Source organism: Vulpes lagopus, chromosome 6 (assembly GCF_018345385.1).
Source record: "Vulpes lagopus strain Blue_001 chromosome 6, ASM1834538v1, whole genome shotgun sequence".
Classification (NCBI taxonomy): Eukaryota; Metazoa; Chordata; class Mammalia; order Carnivora; family Canidae; genus Vulpes; species Vulpes lagopus.
In genome coordinates, this window is record NC_054829.1 from 93,801,082 (window position 1) to 93,824,231 (window position 23,150).

At 40.0% G+C, this 23,150-nt stretch overlaps 1 protein-coding gene across 2 annotated transcripts in view; it reads right to left on the minus strand.

Annotated features, from left to right (window-relative positions):
- Positions 1-23,150, minus strand: part of UNC5C (unc-5 netrin receptor C) — a 352,959-nt gene that overhangs the window by 25,766 nt on the left and 304,043 nt on the right. For both annotated transcript variants that reach the window (XM_041759298.1, XM_041759296.1), the window contains 5 exons: positions 22,313-22,504; positions 21,271-21,615; positions 18,337-18,424; positions 8,695-8,863; positions 5,426-5,659 (listed from right to left, as the gene is read on the minus strand). In XM_041759298.1, coding sequence (XP_041615232.1) covers positions 5,426-5,659; positions 8,695-8,863; positions 18,337-18,424; positions 21,271-21,615; positions 22,313-22,504 — 1,028 coding nt within the window. The remainder of the gene's footprint in view (positions 1-5,425; positions 5,660-8,694; positions 8,864-18,336; positions 18,425-21,270; positions 21,616-22,312; positions 22,505-23,150) is intronic.

A 23,150-nucleotide genomic window follows, 5' to 3' on the forward strand; every position in this document is an offset into this window, starting at 1 on the left:
TCCCACTGGTCCCTTGAGCACATGCACATGAACGGGAGAAAAACCCACCCTAAAGGTGGCTGAGAACCTCTTATCTCCTAGCAGCCTTGGCTTTTATATTGGCACTCACCTCTGGCATTCTAATTCTCAGCATTGCTTCCAAATCGTGAAACACAGCTTTTAAGTTTCAGGGGACCATTTTCGCCTGCAGGCTTAACAAAACCGAGGGAAAGTGTCACCAGGGCTGCTGCCCTCAAAGAGCTGGGTGGGGAGATGAAAGGATGCATCAGTGCCTCCTTGACACCAACTCATGTGGTGGTCTCTTTTTTTTTTTTTTTCCTCCCCATCCATATGGACAGTATAAGCACATATGATAAAAAGCGGGAATTAATATTCTCAATATGTTCACTTCCAGACACTGGGCCAGATTTTTCTAGTTAGCTCTCCATGTTGTGTAGTTCTGAAACTCTGAGGAGGAGCACTTCGCTGAGCTCCCTCTCTGCCCCAGTCTAACATTCTGGGAGGGTTTCTGTAATTCCAAAGGAATCCTCAGGACACAGTGGTAACTATAAGAAAATATCAAGCCTGAGGAGACCCACTTTGGGTCACCAATTGCTGCACTGGAGATGGAGGGGGTAGATGACTGAGCTGGATTCAAGTGCAAACAAGGAAGCAGAGCTCCTTTTTATCAGAGCGCAGGCCAGATGAGGAAATGCTGAAATAAAAGGTTCAAAGAGTAAAGGACAGGCTCTACGGGAGTGTCCTCTGAGTGGTGCAGTAGGAGTCAGGTCATTGCAAAGCACGAAGGGGCTGCTGTGTAGTCAGGGACCTGGAAGAAGCCCCTGTGAGATCTGAGGAGAGCCAAGAAGGGATAAAAAGGAGTGCAGAGAAACAGGGGAGGCACAGCTCAGGGCAGCCACCTGGGGAGTAGGATACACTCAAGCAGAAATTTATGGTTGAGGGTGTGTGGGTGGCTCAGTGGTTGAGCGCCTGCCTTTGGCTCAGGTCATGATCCTGGGGTCCCGGGATTGAGTCCCGCATGGGGCTCCCTGCAGGGAGCCTGCTTCTCCTCCCTCTGTCTGTGTCTCTCATAAATAAATAAAAAATATATTTAAAAAAAAATTATGGTTGTCAGAGCAACACCACAACCTGGAAGTAAAACCAGAGGGCTTGTTCAGTGCCAGTCATCTTTAGCTGTGGAAATTAGAGAAACCCTCAGCAGCTCCAGCTGGCAAGAGATTTAGACTGCAAGTGAGTTCCCTGGAGATTTGGGGGAGCACAGAGGAGGGTTCGTGGACCAGGACACCAGAGAAGATTGAAGGAGGTCTTCCTTAAGATCCAACCGTGGCCTGCCTTTGTGTGTGAGATGGAAGGTCAGATGTGGTCAGAAATCGGGAGCTTCTGAGGTGGGGATCTTGGCAGGTGGAGATGCTAATGAGGGTGAAATCCAGAGCAAATCTACCCTGGCAGATAGATAATGGGGGATGATGTGAAGGTCACCAGAATAACTTTGGGCAAAGAACTGTAATGAGCGGTGTCTTTGAATTTGAAAGGATGATAGGAATAAGAGGAGTGGAAAGGAAGACCATGAGGCAGGTACTGCTAGGCTAGGGGTAGGTACTAGGAGATTCTGGGCTCTGGATCTGAAATAGATAATGAATAACAGAATATCAGAATAAGAACAGCGGTAGAAAAAGCCAGCCTTCCAAGTAAAACAATGCCCTGGAAGCAGTCAGAGGTATGAGAAGTACTGGAACTCATCCTCTCAGCCTTATGCTTACTTAGAGGGAGGGTGGTATTCCCCGCAGGGATTCTGAGGGATGCCGTGTCACATGGAAGATCCAGTTGCAGTTAATGTGAGCTGTGAAGGAGGTGGAGATTGTAGTTCAAGGATTAGGAAAGTTTGTCCTCAGTAAGATGAAAGTTCCAAAAAAAAAAATCAGTGAAAGTGTTTAGGATAACAGTATTTTTTTTAAAGATTTTATTTATTTATTCATGAGAGACACAGAGAGAGGCAGAGACATAGGCAGAGGGAGAAGCAGGCTCCCTGCGGGGCACCCGATGCATGACTTGATCCCAGGACCCCGGGATCACACCCTGAGCCAAAGGCAGAGCCTCAACCGCTAAGCCACCCAGGCGTCCCTGGATAACAGTTCTTAATTTTATTTTATTCTGCACAACAGAATAACCTAGGGAATGGTAAAAGAAAAACCCGTGGCCCAATGTCTGAAAGTGAGAATATTCTGCTTTTTATCATAACCAATATCCACACCAATTAGATCAGAACCCTTGGGCTGGGACTGCAGAGTAAGTCTTTGTTAAAGCTCCCCAACTGACTCCCACGTGCATGGGATGGAGAACTGCTAACCTGGGAAGAGTGTGCGCAGGGAGCTGGTGGGCCTGCAGGAGGAAGAGGTGTTTGGAGGGGAGGATTTATGGACAATGATGGGAAGCAGAGAGATGGCAGAGAGACTGGTGGGGAGCACTGGAAGGCGGGTGCCAGAGGCAGAATTCAGGTAAGAAAGGGCCTGTCTGCAAAGCACCCCAAGGTTCTGATTCAAGCGTGGGTGTTAGGCAGTGTCGCTGGGACTGAACTAATTGTCTCTTCAGTGTGTTGGATAGACTGTTTACCTATAACTAGGATTTTGGTATTTCTACATTATTAAAAGGCCATGAGGTGCAAGAAAGCCTTATCCATTATTCATATTTGTTTCAAGCTAAGTGCTGGATCCCCAGATGCTGAGAATTTATAAATGTCTATTTGGAAATCACTGACCGTGATTCAAACTGCTCTTGGGTTGTTTCTGCTGCTCAAATCTGTTTGTCGATCTTTCCCAGCGTTGACCATTTGCATTTCCTCTCACTAATTCAAAAAATTAAAATTATTTTAATGAATTATTACCGTTTTGGGCAGATTTGTGTGTTTCTGGTGGGAAGAAAGATCAAGTGTGCCTAAGTATAAGAACTATCTGTGTGAATATAAAATACATGTATCAAACATTTTAAATATGATGTAGATCTTCCATAGTATGCTTTTTACAATTATTTTTCTTGGAACGGTTAAAAGATTTGCCTTAATCAGATCCCATGGCTCCACTACAAATACGGTTTTCCCTATGCAGAAATTAAGCCTAGGATGATTTCTTTTCTGACAGTGCCTTAGAAGTAGCACATCTGCAAGGAATATAAAAGAAATAACCATAAGCTTTACACTTACAGCTGTGTGTTCACATCATTTATTCAACATCAGAAACTCTTACAAGGTCAACCATCAAAAATATATCCTGTGTCTCATCCCCTCCGTGGACCTAACCTGAGACACTCTGTTTTCATGACCTAGAACTACTTTCTGGATGGAAACTCCAGAAGGAAATACTTTGATATGTAGAAAAAAATTCTTCCCTTGGCTACCCTGACACATTTTCCTTCCACTTCTTTTCCTCCTCTGGGTGCTCTTCCTTCTATAGCTCCTGACTGCCCTTCCTCAACCCCTGCAATGGCAGGGCACCTCTAGGTCTCTATGTTCTAAGGTGCGGCTCTTCCAGCAACCCACATTACCAGTGGAGTCTAGACTGCAGCCAGTTCCCAGGCGTGAAGCCTGCTTTCTCTACGCAATAGTTTGTGACCTAGAGAAAACTACTTAATTTTTCTGTGCCCTAAACTGAACATCTCAAACGTGGGATTAATGGTATCTTACAGGGTTGCTGTAAGGATTAAATGAGCTAATAAACACTTCGAATCATGCTCAGCACATAGGAAGTTCTCACTAATGCTTTTTTCTTTTCCTTTTTTTTAAAGATTTATTTATTTATTCCCGAGAGATAGAGAAAGGCAGAGAAACAGGCAGAGGGAGAAGCAGGCTCTCCGTAGATAGCACCCCAAGCAGGGTGCTACCCCAGCAGCCTCCGATGTGGGACTCGGTCCCAGAACCTGGGATCACGTCCCGGGCAGAAGGCAGACGCTCAACTGCTGAACCACCCAGGTGTCCCTATGCTTGTTATTTTTGACAATGTTGCTTATCTTATCCCTCTGCTCTCCCTTGATATTGTCCCTGATCACAAAGGTGACAAATATCAGTATTATATAATTGGTTCTTGAGTCTCGACTTTAGGATCTGCTCTTTTCCGGAAAGCGACACCCATATTTCTAACGTATCCCTGGGACATCTTTGTCCTGATGTATAAGTCATACCTCTACTTTGACGTTCCAAAAGCAAAGTCACCACAAAGCTATCTGCCCTCTAAGTGTTACTGTTATTTAGAGGCACACTTGCTCTTCTGCTCCACCCATTCAGTGTTGGCCACCAGGTCCCATGGGAGTTATACTACAGGACCTTCCGCACCTCATTCCCTTCTCACTTCTCCACCATCAGCCCAGATCTTTCCTTGATTCTTCACGCTTCTCTTCTTGACTCTATCTTTCCACTGATGTCAGACTAATATGCCCAATGGATATTTCTAATCATATTTTGGGTTGGTTTAAATTTCTCCACTGGCTTTCCAGTAACTCAAGAACCTGAATCTCAACTCCTCTCTCTGGCAGTTGAGGTCCATCGCAATAAAACTCTTATATATCTTTCTAGGGTTTCTGGAAATAATATGCTTGTGTGGAGTCTGTACTGTTCCCTCTGTGTTTCTTCACGCTGTTCACTTCACCTAGAAATTCTGTATTTTTTTCCCATTATGCTGGTCAAACTCTACCTTTCATTTGGACTAATTTCAAATGTTAGCTCCTTTTCAGATGTCCTCAAAACAATATTATGTCCCCCACCCTGAACTCCCTCCCACAGAACTTTCCATTAATTGATGGTGTTTATCGGATTCTGACTTGTCTCTTATTCCTTGGCATATTTCTTTTATTCCTCCTTCTAGATCATAACGTCTTCAAAGGCACTTACTATATCTTTTAAAGCTTCAAATGGGATAAAATGAATCACAATAATAGCACCAGGAATTAAGCTCATTTATTCTGCAAAGCAGCAGCCTGTTGTCAAATGCTAACCCTCTTCCTCACAGTCCTCGTAAAAAGAATGGGAAAGCATATAAATGAAGTGGCACACAAGAGGGACATACAGCGTGAGCAATTACGCCAATTCCTTTTATAGGAAGCACACAGCTGAGATAAACATGGAAGCAGATTATTTACCATCCACATCTCGTTGCCAAATTCTTCCACTTCTTCTAAATTTTTCATTAAAGGAAATCAAGGAAGGTAAACAAAAGTAGCCCTTGGGAGGAATCAGCACAATGGAAACAACTCATTTATCAGCATGGCTTCAGAGAAATGTCTAATTTTTTTTTTTAATTGCCTCTTTTGGGGCCAGATACTTTGGGTCATGCACTTGGGTGCACAAACATACACATCTTCTCTGGGTGTGCACTGCCACGCCAAACCTTGGCTTCGGTGTGCAAAGGTCAAGCAGGAGATGCGGACAGGAGCTGCTTACCTTCAGGGCATCCTGGGTGTCATCCAGACAGTAGACTCGAACACTGTACTCCAGAGAGGAGCAGCAAAGTGGCCCGAAGATGGCCAGCTTCAGGCGCTTTGCAGCAGCTTTGGTGGTGGACTGCCCAACCAGGGCATAGGTACTGAGGTTCTCTGTGAGGAGGTGGCAAGCCTCTGCGTCCAGCTGAATGTAGCAGGGGGTGGTGAAGTTTTCCTCCCCAACCACTACCACATCCTGAAAGACAAGAAGGAAGAGGCGGTGGTTGAGTCACTGTGGATTTTGTTGGCCGCCATGATGGGGGCCAGGTAGACTGAGCAGGACCTCTTCTGCTAAGTGTTGATCATCCTTTTTCCTCTTTCTTTCTCTTTCTTTCTTTCTTTCTTTCTTTCTTTCTTTCTTTCTTTTCTTTTTTTCTTCTTTCTTTCTTTTTTCCCTTTCTCAGGCTTTATTTTACTTCTATTTCCATTCTTAATCATTCTTTCCCTTACTTCCCCTTGCCTTCATACGGCTAATATTTGTTTTTAGATGTCCTCTAGCACTTTTTTGATATAGGAATCTACATTACTGGAATCGACATAAAATTCCACAAGAATTTCATGAATTATCCTCTTAATTTCAGTGTACCTGAGCTTATTACCCATTTATTCGAATTTAATGTTTTAATCTCTAAGTTTCTGATTGGATTTAAGAGTACTATTTTATTTCAATGTCATTAGAGAGTAGTAAGTTTTTCCTTAGAAATGTAGGGGTTTGAAAAGACTTAGAGAAATTAAGGATTTATGCAATACCATTCTACTGTGTTCCTCCAAACTCACCTGCCAATGACTTTCCAAAGCAATACATTGCTTTTTCTCAATATTCTGGGCTGCTGGACTCTACAGAAAGTACAATATGACAAACTCGATGCCTCTAAGATACTCTTCTCTGGTTAAACAGCCTAACCTTCCAGCTTTTGAAGATATTTAGCAAGAAATAAAAATAAATGGAAGTGATGAATATTTTTAAAATGGTTACTAACTCAACTAAGTTTTGAACTATCTGAATGACTCAGGCCACAGAAGAAAGTCATATGAAAGACCAGTTGCAGGATCCATAAACCAAGGATCAAAATTCCACATGCCTCTCCAGGTATCCAGGTAATAAGAATGTGTGAAGCAGGTAGGGCAGAAGACAATAGGGCGTGGTGGAGACTGGGGTGAAGTGGAAACACAAGCTTGTTTAAAGAGCTCAGTCTCCCCTGTGCTCTGCCCATTGCAGCCATGCAGAAATGCTGGTCCTTGTATTTTCCAAGAGAAGCTGGAAGTTCAAATTTTTTATGTGAAATTTGCCAACTTTTAATTAATCCAAATTAAAAGCAAACTCCACGTGGTAGAAATAAAATACATGTGTGGGCCTGACTCTGCCTCCACATTAGGCTGCTTGTACTCTCTACAGAGGCAGAAACTACATCTGCTTTGATTCCCACCATAGCTCAGTGGGCCTGGTTCATGGTGAGCAAATGGCTATTTGTAAAAAAAAAAAAAAGAAAGAAAGAATGAATGTGTCATCATTAATTGAGTCTCTGGGACTGAACAAAGATATGAAAGAAAGTGCCACTTGGGTGGTTGTTTATTAGCTAGGCCTTGTGACATCATCTGAGTGATAGTATGAGGGGGGTTTAATGCCATCCACGAAATAATTTCTTCAACTGTGCTTGTACTATCAAGAGAGAAAGAAACTCAATACCTTCAGGTTTATTTTAGCCCCAAAGGACACCTGAAAAGAAGTGCTTTTTTTTTTTTTCTCTTTTTCTCCAGCAGGGTGATGACAAGCCTCAAAAATCCCATGAAGCATGTTACAGAAAGCCTCCAGTAAGACATAGTTGAGAATACAGATGCACCATGTCCCTGCCACAGGTGCATCTTATATTCTTAAGCACTGCCCTCTTCTACTCTTTTCATCTCTTTATTTCATTTTATTGTTGTTTGCTAGTGTTATTATTACTGAAGTCCAGAAATAGGGCATTAGGGAATTAAGCAGAGTTTTGTGGAAACAATTTTGAATCACTCTGAGATTAAGATTTTGGGACTTTTTTGAGATAAATCATCTCAAGCTTAAATGGACTGGAAGTCATATCTAGTTAAGTCTGGTCATAACTCAACATAAAGTATACACCTAGACTTCAGTCCTGGACTTTTGGTGCTCTGGCAAGGAGTGATCCCCACATGTGGCCATCCTTCCTGTCCTTAGGAAGGAAATTACAGTAAATCCAGGGATACCCTTCTAACTCTCATACTCCTCTTTCTTGTAATATTAAATAATTGAATCTTCTTGTATGTTTCTCCTCAAAATTTCTTTCCTAAAAGAAAAATAACTATAAGTAATTACAAAGTTGATAATATATGGATTAGATACTTTATAATGATTACACAAAAATACAGAAGTAGCTTTCAAAAACTATTTTTTAGTCTATATAATTTATATATAAATTATATGTGTCTATAATTTAGACATTTTTGATAGACATATTCCTGAAATATGCTTTTTGAGAATATTCTAAAATGTAATGTTTAATTTGGCTTTTTCCTACTTACACAATAGATAACTGTCTTTTCAAGGGATGACAATGAAGATACACAAGCTGTTCTTTTAGTTACTAGGTAAAATTTACATGGTAAATCTAACAAATTCATTTCTACATAACTTCCAGTGCTAACTGCAGAGTTCTGATGTAGAGAATGAGATCTGTTTGAGGCACTATCCTTAAGTTATGATGGCAACAGCCACAGAGAGCTAAGACATCAAAGGTGTTCTTCATTCTAGTGGAGCTTAGGAGATGCACCCTTTCTGTTTTCCCAAGTACAGTTCAGAAGAACTATACGTGTCTACAATGCCTACCATTTTCTAACCCAGGTGCAATGTTTCTCTACCTGTAAATTAAAAAAAAAATAGAGGTTTCCCATCCTAAGACATAGTATGTACGTTCCAAATGGGGCTAGTGTAAGATTCTCAAATGTACTTTCCCTAGGAGTTGGCTAATGCTTGACCATCATTCTCATTGTGCCTACCCATCAGTAGATAAATCACTCAGAAACTAGTCTCTCTCCCTCCCTCCTCTCTTCTCATCACTCTCTCCTTCTCATCACTCTCTCCTTCTCTCTCTCTTCTTTTGAGTGCAAGCTAAAATTCCATGCATGTTCTGCTTTCAAAATAAAAGCCTTCCCATAATTACTCCAGTTTATCTGCATGGATTGCTCTTATGTTCTGTCTTTATCCCAAGGGAAGCTCACCTCCCACTGTCCCTGTGCTGCTTGGTTCTTGAGCTGTATCTTCCAGTCCTCGGTATTGGGATCTGCGCAGTGATGCATAGTGAGGATGACCGGGCGGGTCAGCAGGGCTCCTGGAGGTCCACAGCTTACCACAGGAGTCAAGAGTGTCTGAGTGTCTTCCATGGGTGGCCTAGGAGAAGAGCAGAGATTGGCATCAGTGACATTTCCATAGCATCCATTTACTATGTTCTCATTGTGATTTTAGATATGAAGTTGTACAAATTGTTTCTTCCTGGGAGTTTGTGTGTGTGTGTGTGTGTGTGTGTGTGTGTGTGTGTGTGTGTTTGTTATTTGGGGTTGGGGAGTGGAGAGGCAGAATTAAATGGGAAGACATGTCCTTTATGCCAAGACTTTATTTTCAAGACTGGAGAGATTTATAACAGTGAATCACCAGTACCTCTTTGATCCCCTTCTCCCAGATACAGGTCTACCTTTGGTAATTTCCTCTGAATTCACGAACCAATACTTTTAGGATGGAACAAGAAGGAACAGAGTCCTTATGAGGTTACATACCATATTTTCTGATAATACTTGCCCTTGCTCTCACAGAGTTTCAAATATTTTCGTTTTTTTTTTTTTTTTTTTAGGACCTGACTTGAGAAATACTTCAAAAAAATCACTTCAGAGTAAAGACACCCTAGAGCTAAACTTCTTCCAAATGACTTTCAGGAATAATTCAGGCTAGTGGAGCAGATTCATTCTTTCAAGTATGACCAGACAGACTATAGAACTATGTTCTATAGTTCTAGAATTCAAAATGGAATCTCCCTACTTGTATGCTTCATACTCAGGATCTGGGTGGAAAGAACCTCAAAGATCTAAATTCTTTATTTCCATATTTTTTTAAATTGTCTTAAGACCTTCTCTAATAAGACTGTAATGAATGAACAAAAGGAAAAATTAACCCAAGGTATCAGTTGATATGTAAGCAATAGTCCCAAAGTATTGAGTGGATTTCCCAAAATTGTGCAAGTGCCAGTCCTGGGACTAAAGCCAATGCCTTCTCAACAACAATACTCAAAACTACTCTGTCAGAACATTGTGGCTAAGAAATCAAGAACTCAGAGTTTCAGAGGAGGCAGGGCTCTTGGGTTCAACAAACACCACCATCCCTCCAAAGTAGAGACCTCTCTACAATACGCTACATATGAATAGTGCTTTAGACACATCCAAATTGTACTCCACTACTGCTGAGGGTCCCCTCATCTAGTATCAATTTGAATTTACAAAACGTTCTCAGGGTAAACACAATCTGTCTTCCTGTCACTTCTCTCCACGTATCTTTGGCCTGCTTTCTCCCCACTTTGCCATGAGAGTCTTTCAAATGTTTAACGATTGTTATGATGCCTCTAAAGTCTTATTTCAGACTAAATATCCTCAGTTTTTGAACTTCAACTAGAAAAGCATGGTTTCCAGGTCTCTCCCTATATTTGTATCTTCACTCTCATACATATGTCTGTTAGTGTTCCAATGTTTTCACTGAAGTGAGGCATCTGGAGATGAATATTATAGTCAAATAGGCAGCATAGCAGGACTACTATCCTTCCTTGGAATATGTCGATGAATCAATGCTTTGCAAAATTGTTGCCTTAGATTATTCTCAGTCAAGTATTTATAAATATTATTGCATACTTGAGTTACACAGGAAGATGGAGATGATATGGTTAAGTGTCTCCTTTATAAAATGAGGCACTGAAGCCCCAAGAAGGTTAAGTAATTTGTTAAGGCTAACCACTCTGTGTATTCCTAACATGAAAGGCTCTTAAGCTAAATCTCTATAGTTTTGTGGTTGCAGTGATGGCTTTTGAACCTATGTCCAGAAATTTATATTTAGCTATTTAATTTCACCTTAACAGTTTCGGAGAAAATTTCAGGTCATCTATTTCTTATTGATGTCTTTCCTCCAAATATTGGCCAACTCTTCCGGTCTTTTATCCTCCATAAATCTGATATGCCTGCCATTTATGTTCTGGTTCCAATCATGGATAACACTATAGTATAAGAATAGAGCAAAGATCTTTTCAAATATACTACTTGAAACCTCTCTTTAGCCTCACATCAAATTAGAATTTATTGGTTTAGCCAAATATAAAATATAAAATATACATTGTTACATTGTCCAGTTCATATCTTTCCGTTTCATTCACACAGGTATTACAATAGACATATCAAATTCCTTTATAATTGTGATGGCCACTTGAAAAGGATTTTCCTCTAGGATTTTTTTAAATCTATGGTTAATACATTAAATACTAAATAATTTAGAAGTTAGCTTATAGCTATGGCTTACCCTAATTTAACACTCAGTGAAGATGGCAGCTGTTTTTATATATATGTGTGTGTGTATATATATATATATCATAAATATTTGTGATATACATGTGATACACACACACACACACACACACACACACATATATAGTGTTGGAAGACAATTCTCCATGGATCTTTCATGTTTCTGTCTTTTCAAGACACTTGTATAGCAATCACCTTGGAAGATAAAGATACTGCTTATCTTTGGAGCAAATTGTAAACATGTCTACTTCCCATTATAAAAATACAGGTTCTCTAAGCTCAGGGGTCCTTCCTGGAATGCAACCACTGAGTGTGTAGATGTCATCTGACCCCTTCTGCATCGCCCTTTGAAACTGAGGTTTTAGGAATTGACACTAAAATGAGAAAACTCTTGATAGTGCTATTGCTGTGAGTAAAAAACTGTCCTGTCTCTTGTGTCATCTATCAGCATCCACAAAACTGTGGCAACCACAGTAAGGTCACATCTTAGTCCTTAGCTCTTGACAATTACTATCCTTCATTCTAAGAATTCAATTAAATTTTGACATATTTTCTCCTTCATAAAACTTGGTTATCACTGCTTCCTCTCCTTCAAAAATTTCACCAAGATCTTACCAACCTAGGGCTTTTCTTTCTTCCTATTCAGAAAATAAAAATTTTTATCTCCTTTTAGTCTTGACCATTTTCCATCCTCAATGAGTAACAACAAAGTTTTATTAAATCCAAAGTTATCAAAGTACTTGGAAAGGTACTTTGGGAAATAAGGTTGTTGGCAGCTTGAGAAGTCTTTACCATCCCCTTTATCCCTTCATTTTCATTTCCTCTTAATCCAGTTTTTCTTCCTTCCCTCCACTCTGAAATTTATTCTCTTAGTACATGATGAAGTTTTGGTTTCATTGTGGTGTAGTCAAGATTATACTATCTGTTCTAAGCAGTAGCCTTCTTGCTATTTCTACTTTTCCTACCATGGGGCGGGGGGGAGCAAAAAGCAGTGGCTACATTTTCCTGAGCACTACTCTTACCTTTTAGTTACAAGTGTACCTTGATAAGTGAGCATTAAACTTTTAAGGAAGGAGATTTAAGTGGAATCCATTTCAAGTGGTCCTTGCAATATAGTTGGGAGATTGGAAACATCTGTCTCTCATTCTGCTGTTAACAGCCGGCGCTTGGGGCAGAAAGAGGAGGGGTTCTTCTCATCACTGAGTTGGAACTGAAAGGAGAAGCCTCCCTGCTGGGTTGGGGAGCTGTCAGACCTGTACTCTCCAAGCACACCCCTGGCATGCAATATTGATGGGCACCATTTTTGGAGGAGGGATAGTGAGAGAAGGAAGGGGCAGTAGGTGTCAAAAGAATTTATTAACCCAGTGAGGTGCAAGAATGTAATGAATAGGGGAAGTGGTGAAGTGGAATTCGTAATGGGGAATGAAAAACAAAGGAGAAATAATGATGAGAATCTTTTTGTTTGCAAGATGAAAGAAGGAGTGTTGAAATCAGAAACATGTCTAAGCATATCTGGAAGGCATGACTTAGGGAAGATCAAGATTTAACTATGAAAAACCAAAGGTCAGAGCATTTAGTTCCACATCTCCTTTCTTTACATGAACAAGGGACATGAAAATATACAGGACAAAACTAGCAGAAAATACGTATAAATAAATCTGACTCATGTTTTTGCAGAGGGCTCCACTCCTGTAGGACTCACGTGTTACCTGAGATATTTCAGCAAACATTCTCTAAATATTAACTGCAGATGACATGGAAATGAACACAAAGCAAAAATTAGCTGCAGAAGCAGCAATTAAGTAGAAGGTTGGTAATGAACAATAAAGTTTTCACGGCTTTTCAAAGTCCAGTGAGGATAATATGGTAAATGCTGGATGGATTCTGAAGCCTCCGGGACAAAGTCCCTCAGAGAGGAGTTTGAGTTTCCTGTCAGAGAGATTTTCTCATCCTTTGCCTGCTGTTGTCAGTGAGGATAACTTCTACACAGAAGTGCCTAATTTACAAAACTTTCACAAAAGCAATTGCATTTGCTGCTCACGGCACACCTGTAAGGGAGTTAGGGTAAGTCTTTATATTACTTCTTTTTCCAGGAGAGGAAACTGAAATCTAGAGATATTAACACACTTGCCTACAGCCTCAAAACTAGTAACAGGCAAAGCTAGATTTCAAGCACAAATGATTTGGTTTCTCTGACACAGCCGTGTATTTTGGTTTGCTTATCTGGGTGTAGGACCTTGAGACTTTTGGGGGATCTGTTTGCTAGAGCAAGCTTAAAATTACTTCTTGAAGAGCATACGTCTCCATCCACCTCTGTGTGGAGACAAGATGCCATCTATTAACATACATGTCTTTTGTCAGGTCCCTCAGGATGACAATCCCACCCGAAGCTCAGCTGCCTTTTGAAGCACACGGTTTCACATATAACTGGCAACTTGAAATATTTGCACTCTAGGTATCTGACAGGGAATATCTAACTCACTTGCTATCAAAAGCTCAATTGAGCAAAAAAAAATATTTATGGAAGCAAGTCACTCTGAAGGGCGTGCCACCATTGCCCTAGACAAGCTGGAATCTATCCCTGGATTAGGCCAGAACAGTTAAGTATTGTCCTCTGACTGAATTGCTGAATCGTTGTGGAATTATTTTACTGAATTTATATCATCTACTTACATTGAGGGACACTAACAGAAGGAGCCCTATGAAAACTCATTGCTGTGTTTATTTTAAGGATGTTGTTCACTGTATTAACAAGAAATGTTTCTTTATGTAGAACGAAAGGAGAAATAATTGAACTTCTTTTGGGCATATTTTTCCTCATAGACACATGGATTTTGTAACTTAACCACGTGTCCTTCTTAAAAGCTTTGGAATAGCAAATTCATACCTATTACCAGGGAATATACTGGGAATTATACCAAATGTTTTACACTTTAATTGCCCACCTAACTTGGTTATCTTTTCAAAATTTATTTTTTCTCATTTTTTTCATCCACTTATTTACAATTTTTAACTCCCATTATAAAGACTGTGTTTTCATAAATCACCTTGAATCATTTCTTTATAAGTAGGATTGCAGTATATGAACACTGTGGACAACAGTGAGAGAATAAGATATAAATATACCTGGACTCCACTCTCTTCCCCCTATCTGTGTAGCTGTTTTACAGCTGTAGGTTGAAATAATGACTTGAAGACTCAAAAGGGGAATATCATTGAGTTTCACTGAGAAATAATAATGTCAACTACTATTTTACCCAGTTCCAAAAATGTGTTAAGATAAATTAAAACTTTCTGCTATATGATTATTTACATAAGAGAATTTTGGCCCACTATCCTAACATACTGTTTTATTATTTATATTCAGTACCTTTATACAATAGTTTCCATTGCCTCACCACTAACTCACACCTTGAACCCTTCTTAACTGGGATTGTATCCTCTGAAAAAAGCCCTAGAGGCCACCAATGTCCTTCAGTTGACAAATCCAATGATTTTTTTTTGTATTATTCTCTTTGTTTACATATTAATTTTAATAAGACCCATGTCAACCACTTCACCATCTTAAACCTCTCTTTACCTTTGATTTTTTTCTCTATTATAGTTACAATCATTCATTCTTTCATTCAAAAATAATTCATTGAGGAGCTGCTCAGTATTAAGCACCATGCCAGATGCAAACTCTGTATTTATCTGCCTCATCTTTATGTGTTCTATTCAGCTTGGTTCATCACACCCAAACCTTAAATAGGAATATTTCCCAAAGCTCTTTTCCCTGTTCTCTTCTTTCTGCCTCTGCATTTTTTTCCCCTCACAGGATCCGCTCACTGGTGACTCTCCAACTGCATGGCCATCATGGATCCCATATCCTTACCCACACACACCGCCCACATCTAGATCAGAATTTGTCCTTCCCCCTTGAACCAGCTGCATTCACAATTTTCCCAGTGCCCAATGCTTGGTTCCTACGTGTACACATTGTGTTTTGTTACTCTTCTGCAACACTTCTAACTGGTGGTGAAATCTTTTTTTTTTTCTTCTCCTGAAATATATTTCACTTTTCATCCTCTGGACTCAGGCCTGGTTTCCTCCCCTCTCTTCCCACATCTAGTTTATTGCTGCAGCCCAACCAAGCAGCCAACCTCTGGGGAGTCTTCTTGTTCCCTCCACCAACTCATCCAGCCTACCTTCTTCACCAGTTCAATCTTTAAAATGCACTGCTATTTTTGTATTACTCGGCCCCTCACAGACATTTCATGGCTCCCCACGGTTTACCAAAAGAGTTCTATTTACCTTTATATTTGGAATGTCTAAGTTGATTTTTCTGGCCTTTTGAGAAAACTGCTAAGCAGGGACAGAATACAGAGAAAGGGAAAATTAACATTGATATTTTAAATTCAGATTCTTCTTCAATAAGAAATGACAAAGAGCAAAATTTCAGTCTGAGTCAGACTCATTTTTTTAAACTGCTACTGAAAACAAGGCAAAAAGGTCCACATTAGTGCCATTAATCAGGGAAATTGTATCCACAGGGGCAACAGAGGCTTTGCGGCCTCTCCTGAGATCTGTAAAGCAGGAGAGGTAGAAATCATGAGCAAGGCCTTGCAGCTTTGCTCCCTTGTCAGAGACAGCTTGTCCCATCTCTGCAGCTCATTTAGGCTGCTCATCTGCCATCCAGGGTTTTCTCAGAGCACGTTCAGTAACGATAAGGCCCCCTTGTCACATCCACTCTGCCACATATAATTAAGTTCACTCCTCCCTTTAGACAGTTCACATCAGCAGATGACCAGCTGGATGCCATCCAGCTGGAAAAACACCCAGTTTGGGATGCAATAAAGGGAATCGGAGAGAAAGAAAATGGAGTAGAAGGATCAAAACTGTCCTCTAAATGACATGAAGTAACATTTGTATCCTCTGATGTCTTCGCAATATCTTCTTTGGAAGTTCTATCTCGGATCATGTGAGGATAGAAAGAGTCCTCAGTGAGCAGCAGAAAGAAACTGTGTTCAAGAATGCACTAGAGTAAGAAGCAGAGGCTTAAAAATAATAATAATAATAAAAAAAAGAAGCAGAGGCTCAGTGTGCCTTGGCGCTATCTACCAAGGAGGAATGGCTCGTGAGGGAGCAGCGGAGGAGCTTCACGGCAAGACCACCTGGCTGTGAATTTGGCCTCCCCTCAGTTGTTGTTAACTGTGAAGAGTCAGCTATGTGACTTGTTCTCCCCGCCCCAGCACTAGTTTTTGGATCTTTAAATTGGGACTCATCATGACTCACGGAGTTGTAGTGAAGAATATATAAAATTAAAAGGGTGAATAAATGGTACTATGCCTTCTATTATTAATACATCCTAAAACACGATCCTGTCATTGTGTTTTTATAAGAAAAACGCATCTAGCTCACAGCAGAAAATAAGTGAGGAGAGGAATTTCTCATTATTTGACACAGATATCTTCTTGTGTTTGGTCCTTGTTTCGTGGCCTCTTGTGCATATTTTCTTTTGAGATCTTGGGGTTTCCCTAGCTTCATTTTTATAAACTGAACTTCTCTGATGCCCAGAGTTCAACAGAGTAATTCCCCTTGAACCTAATTTCAGGTGGGGGGGTGGTGGGAGATGATGAGAAGTGGTTTAGAATTTCCTTTTCTTTAGAGTCAAAAGCAGAGGAAACTCAAAGCGAGAGTGTCCAGCTTTATCAATTTTTTGTTTCCTCTTTCTTTCCTCTAAAATGCACAGTTATTCTGGCCAGGGTACTGGCTATGCCATGGGAAGGAAGAGCATCACACCTTGCAGCCCCAGCAGGCCCCTGAAGCTGCCCCTTAAGGCGTGATGGTGGTGATCGGCTGGACATTAAGAGACACAACAACTCCTCACTTCTCAGCATAAAGCGCAAGCCAATACTCATTTCTGATTAAGCAAAAGGTCCATGTTGGCCAAGGCCTTGAGAGAGGGATATACTTGGCTAAGCTTGCCTTTGGACAAGAAGAAGAAGAAGAAAATAGCATATACACAGGGATCTTTGAGTTTGCTGATCTTATTTCTCCTGCTGCAAAAGAAGGGCACGCTGAGGGCCTGTGAATGTTACTTTGCACTGAGAATGGAAAAAATGAATATTTGATGTGAGTAAATATGAGTCTTTTAGTAATTTTCTGTTGCTCAAATTCAAGGCATGGATAATGCTCAAGGAACTCTGGTTTTCTTAGCCAGGCTAAGTCTGTGTAGGTGGAAGTACACCACGTGAGGGGGGAAAAAAGTTCTAGGTCCTCCAGATAATAAATGCCAATATCTCCACCTGAGAGCATGATAAAAGAGCTTTTCGCCTTTTGAAGAACAAGACTAAAAATGGATGTTTTTCTGAGGATGAGAGAGGGAAGACAGAAAGTATAATGCATTATAATGATAACCTAGTTCGACATTTGTCACTCACGCTTTGTATTTGGAGCTCAGGGCTGAAGAGCCGATGCCTTTCCCCTTGGGAAAAACAATGATAATTACACGTAAGGATCTTCATTTCAACAATGTCTTTTATTTTAAGATCTCAGTGTACTTCAGAAGCATTAATCAGTCAGGCCTTTAAAGCACTATTTAATACACACGTTTATGTGGGAACTAACCAAGAGAGACCGTTGTTAGACGTGTTAGAGGCCAGATTGAAAAACGAAATTTAGGACTTCTAAACTCCTCTTGTTATTTTTACTTAAAATCACTTCATCTTTATGATTATGACACACTTAAAACAAAGCCTCAAGATTCAATCTAGTTTTAATCAATCCTAGATTCACATAGAGAGGTTTGATATGGAATTTATAAGGGCTAAATGTAAGATGGGAAGTTGATAACACGCTAAGGGGAGTCACCAAAAGAAGAAGCTGTGAAAATCAAGTGCTAGGCTGACATGGGGAAGGCAGGTCAGAGGTTAAGGAGTTGGCTAATCTCTGTGACCTTTGACCCTATAATAGGACCGGGCTGGATTCCTGAGCCAGGCCACATGAAGCTGACATCTCTGTGTCTATATGCACGTATTTCTCTAGATCTATGGATCACAACCCTGGCCAGTTTTCCAGCTGTAATGGCCACATGTCCACTTGAGAAAAGATCTCTGGCCCTTGGCCCATACTCAAGATCTGCCAAAGTGTCTGAAGCTTCAAAGATAAAGAGAAGCTGATCTTTTATCGGTCTAGGAGGGGAAAAATAGGTATGCTGGAAGCAGGGCACTCAAGACAAAAGTATGTTGGGTTTATTCTTTCTATTGCACAATTCTCCTCCAGGTCAGACATTGATAAAGTCAAGCGCACCAGAAAAAGCATATTTACCTCATATTTTCTTTCCTGTGTACAGTCACATACATTTCGTAGACTCTCCCTTGGGGAATGGCCCCAGCGGGAATCAGCAAGCTTACTCCTGAATAGCAAAAGAGAAAAGCAGTCACATAAGACCTATGAATCAAAAGAAAACTTCACAGAATGCCTTTGAAGCATGTGAAAGGGGAATGAGGAGATTTTGTGGCCATGTAGCCACAAGCCTGCTTTTTCTCTAAAGACATGTAAATATTCAGAGCGGCCCTGCTCTCCTTCCTTATCGGCCTTATTTTTTACCACAGCTTTCTCTGAACTGTTATGGAATTACTCAAAGGAATGATGTAATTTTTTAAACTCTCGTTTTATTTAAGGAACAGACAGATGGTTCCACTGTTGTTTTCCTTGTAAAATGAGGGAAAAACCAATAACCGCTCTTAAAATTTCAAACAGCTGTAATGATGCATCATTTCTAATTTAAGAAAAAAAAATCCCCACAAAATTCAAAGTCAGAGAAAATGCTAACCTCCACGATATCGAAAAACCATTTATTTCTGAATATCTGGTTAGCATCAGTGTTTTTCCGTAACAGAGTAATAATTGGTGAAGAGCTTCTTTCATCGTACATAACTCTAGAAAATGAACAGACAACTGCTAGCTTTTAGTCATAGCAGAACAAGCAGGTTTTTACATAGCTGCTAACTGATACCATGTTGTAGGACTACGGGATCAAGCTTTGTCCTGAATTATCTGGGCCTAGAACAGGGCTTCCCAATTGGAGCTTGTATCAGAATCCCCTGGAGGGTTTGCTAAAACACAGATCCTGGGAGTTTCTGACTCAGGGGCCCACAAAATTTGTACTGCTAGTGGTCGCCAGCGGACACCAGTGGTGGTGGTCTGTGGACCCGCTCTAAGAAGTGACTTGCAACACGGCAGCATTGTCTCCAAGAATAATGCAAGGTGGGTGGCAACTTGAAGACACTTGCCTCCATGATTTTATCCCAATAAATGTGGTTTATCTTCAGCTCGATAAAAATTTATGGAGCTCCACTGTGAGTACAGTGTTTGGCAGAACTGTGAATGCCAAGAAGTAAGATAATGTTCATGTCTTTGAGTAGCTTATAACTTAATTAGCAAGGAAATGGAATATGACAAATGAGCACAGGGCAATAAGGAAATTTGCCCGACTGTGTTGGAAAGTCTCAAGAATAAAGAATGGAGAGTTAAGGAGGAATAGTTACTCAAAGGCCTTTGTGTAGCTGGTTGCAAATGGCGAATCATGGCCTTGAGAAGAAAAGTAACATGAGAGCCGTGGTGCCGTGAGAAGCGGAATGTCACCCTCAGGTACAGAATGGTTTGCTGAGGCACAGAGTGAAGCAGGAAGGCCACACATGAGCCTACCAACTCTTGGTAGTTTTATGTTTTCTAATGGGAACAATAAAATGTACCTTTTTGTTATAGGAATGAAATAAAATTATGAATGTCAAGTAAGAGTAAGGCCTGACACAGATTAGGTAACTTGTTATAAAATACTGTGTGTAAATCACCATGCCTCGTACATAGAAACTGTGTAATACATGCTACCTCCCTCCTTTCCACTTCAGAAAGAATTATAATAATTCATATGTGAGAAAGTGACAGGTGTAGAAATGGGAGGCGGAGGTAAAATCCAGTGAATCTCATGAAAAAAACAAACAAACAAAAAAAAAGCCCTGTCTTGAGGATAATATCGTGTTTAAGCAATAAATGTCCCATAGAGTATATTTCGATCTATTCATTTGATAGACTTTAAAAATATATTTTAAGTCATGGTTTTAAAGAGCATACAATAGCATGAGAATTAAAGAGAAAAAGGTGAAAAAAAGCATATATAATGTATGATTTCAGCTATGTAAAATGTAGAGATAAAAAGAAAAAGGATACTCCATGAAGGATTTTAATTCATTAAATATACTTTTAAAGGGATGGTGTGACAAACTGGCAAGGCATTGAAATGGGGGTCTGAATAAGAGAAAGAATCAAAGACAAGTTCATATTCAGATCTGCAGACCCATTGGTTCTGTATATTGCGTGGCTGTATGGCTATTTACACATTATCTCATTTTCTTATGCTACATGAGGACTTTAGGTCAATTGAATTGTTTCTTATTGCTGTATTTGCAAAATACTCAGTCTTGTCCAAAAGAGCTAAGGTAGATTCACAGAGGAATCCATTAACCCTCTTACAACCAATAGAGGCAAACTCATTAGTGATTAGTGAATATCAAACTTTAATCAAACATTATCAGTTACTAACTTAAACTCACCACGTAAGACCCTTATGAGACTTACCTTTTCGAAGCAGATAACTAAATGATAAGCTGAAAATTCAATTATATTACAAATATATACTAGACATAATATGGCTGGGATTCCAGACAGATGTATCAGAAGTGGGAGTGTATCAGAACCTTACAAATACCTTGAGGTTGAAGACTGTGTCATAAAGAGTTAAGTTAATAAATGAAGATTTGATGTCTACCATAGTGTCCTCTGATCTAAAAATTAGCATTCTGAAGTATTGCTTCCTACAGTAAATTGGAAGTGAACCAACTAATATGTTTTCTAATTAATTTGTCCTTTTAAAGTCTGATGACAACAGCGAGCATTTCTGGCTGGCTGTTGCCTTCTGAAGCTCTATTAAAAAGAAGGTCAATGACAGTTCTAAATTACACCTTGGCAGAAAGTTGTGAGTATAATATTTCCAGAGGAAGCGCTTTCAGAGTCAGTTGGAGAAAGATGAATGGTTTCGCTGATTTTGTCTGAAGTAATGTTGATTTACATCAAAAATGGATTCGGGTTAGATTAGGCTACAACTAACTTTTCAGGCCTAATGAAAACCAACAAATAAAAAAGATTTGTGTACCAAAATACGTTTTCATGATCCATGCAATTTAAGCCTCTAGGAATTACCTGAATTAGGAATAATAAGGTGACCCCCGAGAGAGTTGAATGTGCCAAATGCGGTACAGGATGGGTCAGTCTGCCTTGCGAGACTCTGATTCTTCACATGCAGGGCCTCGTTTTCTAACAAGGATTGGGTCATCTGAGGAGACAGCTTTGATGCAAATTCAGAGAGGTCATCCTGGGGGGTGACTGCACCCGAGGTGTTATATACTTTGATTTTCAGGTTGGGCAGTGGATCCAGAATCGGAGAGTTAGTCATTGGGATTTTGTCTGAGACATCATGCAAAGCATACACGGGTCCTCTGTACATGGCTGCAGCCGATGTGAGGTCTGGCGGTACCACCAGGAGATCTAAGTCAGAAAGAGAAAGGAAGGCCATTTGCATTCTCCATTTGGGCAGTCGATTAGTCAGTCTCCCCCTGATGCTTTTGGAGCCCAAAACAAACGAACTCAGTGAATATTAGAAATGTATAGACTTTAAGATCCTGTTGAAAACAGGGCAATTAGATTTCCGTGACCCATTGTATTACTGGCTACCAAAAAGACAAGTCCATTCTATATTTTGCTTTGTAGTCTACTCATTGTCCCTAAGGTATTTAGCTATTTCAAGAAACTGGATTCAAAGATAGTCATTCCCACTCAGTGACTTAGGGAATAGTTTCCCTTGTCTATACTGGATTTGAGTCATCGATCTATATACCACTATATTCATATTAATGCAAGCTGTCTTGTCAAAAGGCAAAAAAAAAAAAAAAAAAAAAAGAAGAATTCATTCGACCAATCTGTGTACACTTCTAAAGTGAAATTTAAAAGTATGACAGAGAAACCAGGTAAGAAAAAAAAAAAAAAGATTTGCGCACCTTGCCATCTCTAGTTTGTTATATGAATGAAATAAACAGAATAATCAATAAAATAGACCTGAATCCGTGTCTTCATGGAGCTTATGTTCCAGCTGAGCTACATGACCTGAATATCACTGATTTTGACACCACACAGGGATGTTGCTGACGTGCATAAATCACAGGTGTGAAGAGCAATGTGAACTGACCTTGTCTTGCTGCCTTGATGTTCACAGGCTGAAAGCCTCCATTGAGTGCCGAAGAGTCAATAATATCAGACTCAAAGTCGCGATGATTCTTGCGATACACAAACAGGGCCACAACTACAGAAATGGCCAGGCAAACTATCACAGCTATCACAATTCCAACATACAGAGCAACATCATCTGAGTCGGGAGCAGCTGGGGAGGACAAGGAAACATTGGACCAACTGCTTAGAGAAATTTCCCACAGTACACATCCATATCACTGTAATTTTTTCAGACATTTATTGCCTCTTTTTATAGGTTAATTTCAAATCTATTTCAAACGCTATATAAAACAACTGTGGCCTTTCAGTGGAAAATTATCTCTGATTTCTTTTCCTTTCTCACTCTGCATCTATTCACCCACTAATCTATCTTAAATTGGGCAGCATAACAGATCATTTATTAGAAGGCATAAAAAAGAAACTAGAACTGAAATCATCACAACCCACAGGGAAAAAAAAAGTTCATTACTAATTTCAGGTGAAAAAGTTTGGAAGGCTGCTTTGAATTCACTGATAGTTCTCTAAAAACAAACATAAATACTGTGTTAGAAATATCTGGCATGTTCTGAATCTGTATATTTATTGAACCAGAATATTTTCCTAAGTCATTTCAAGTCATAAAATTACTTTCCATAGCACTCTTCTTGCTTTACCCTAAATCAAGGAAGGGGTGGGTGGGAATGGTATACCTAACTAAGCAAAACAAATATCAGAAGCAAACATGTTGGATTTGAAAGGTGTGCTTTCAGAAGGCTCAGATCTGGGAAGCAGAGGTCAATGCCGATAACTCCAGGCTT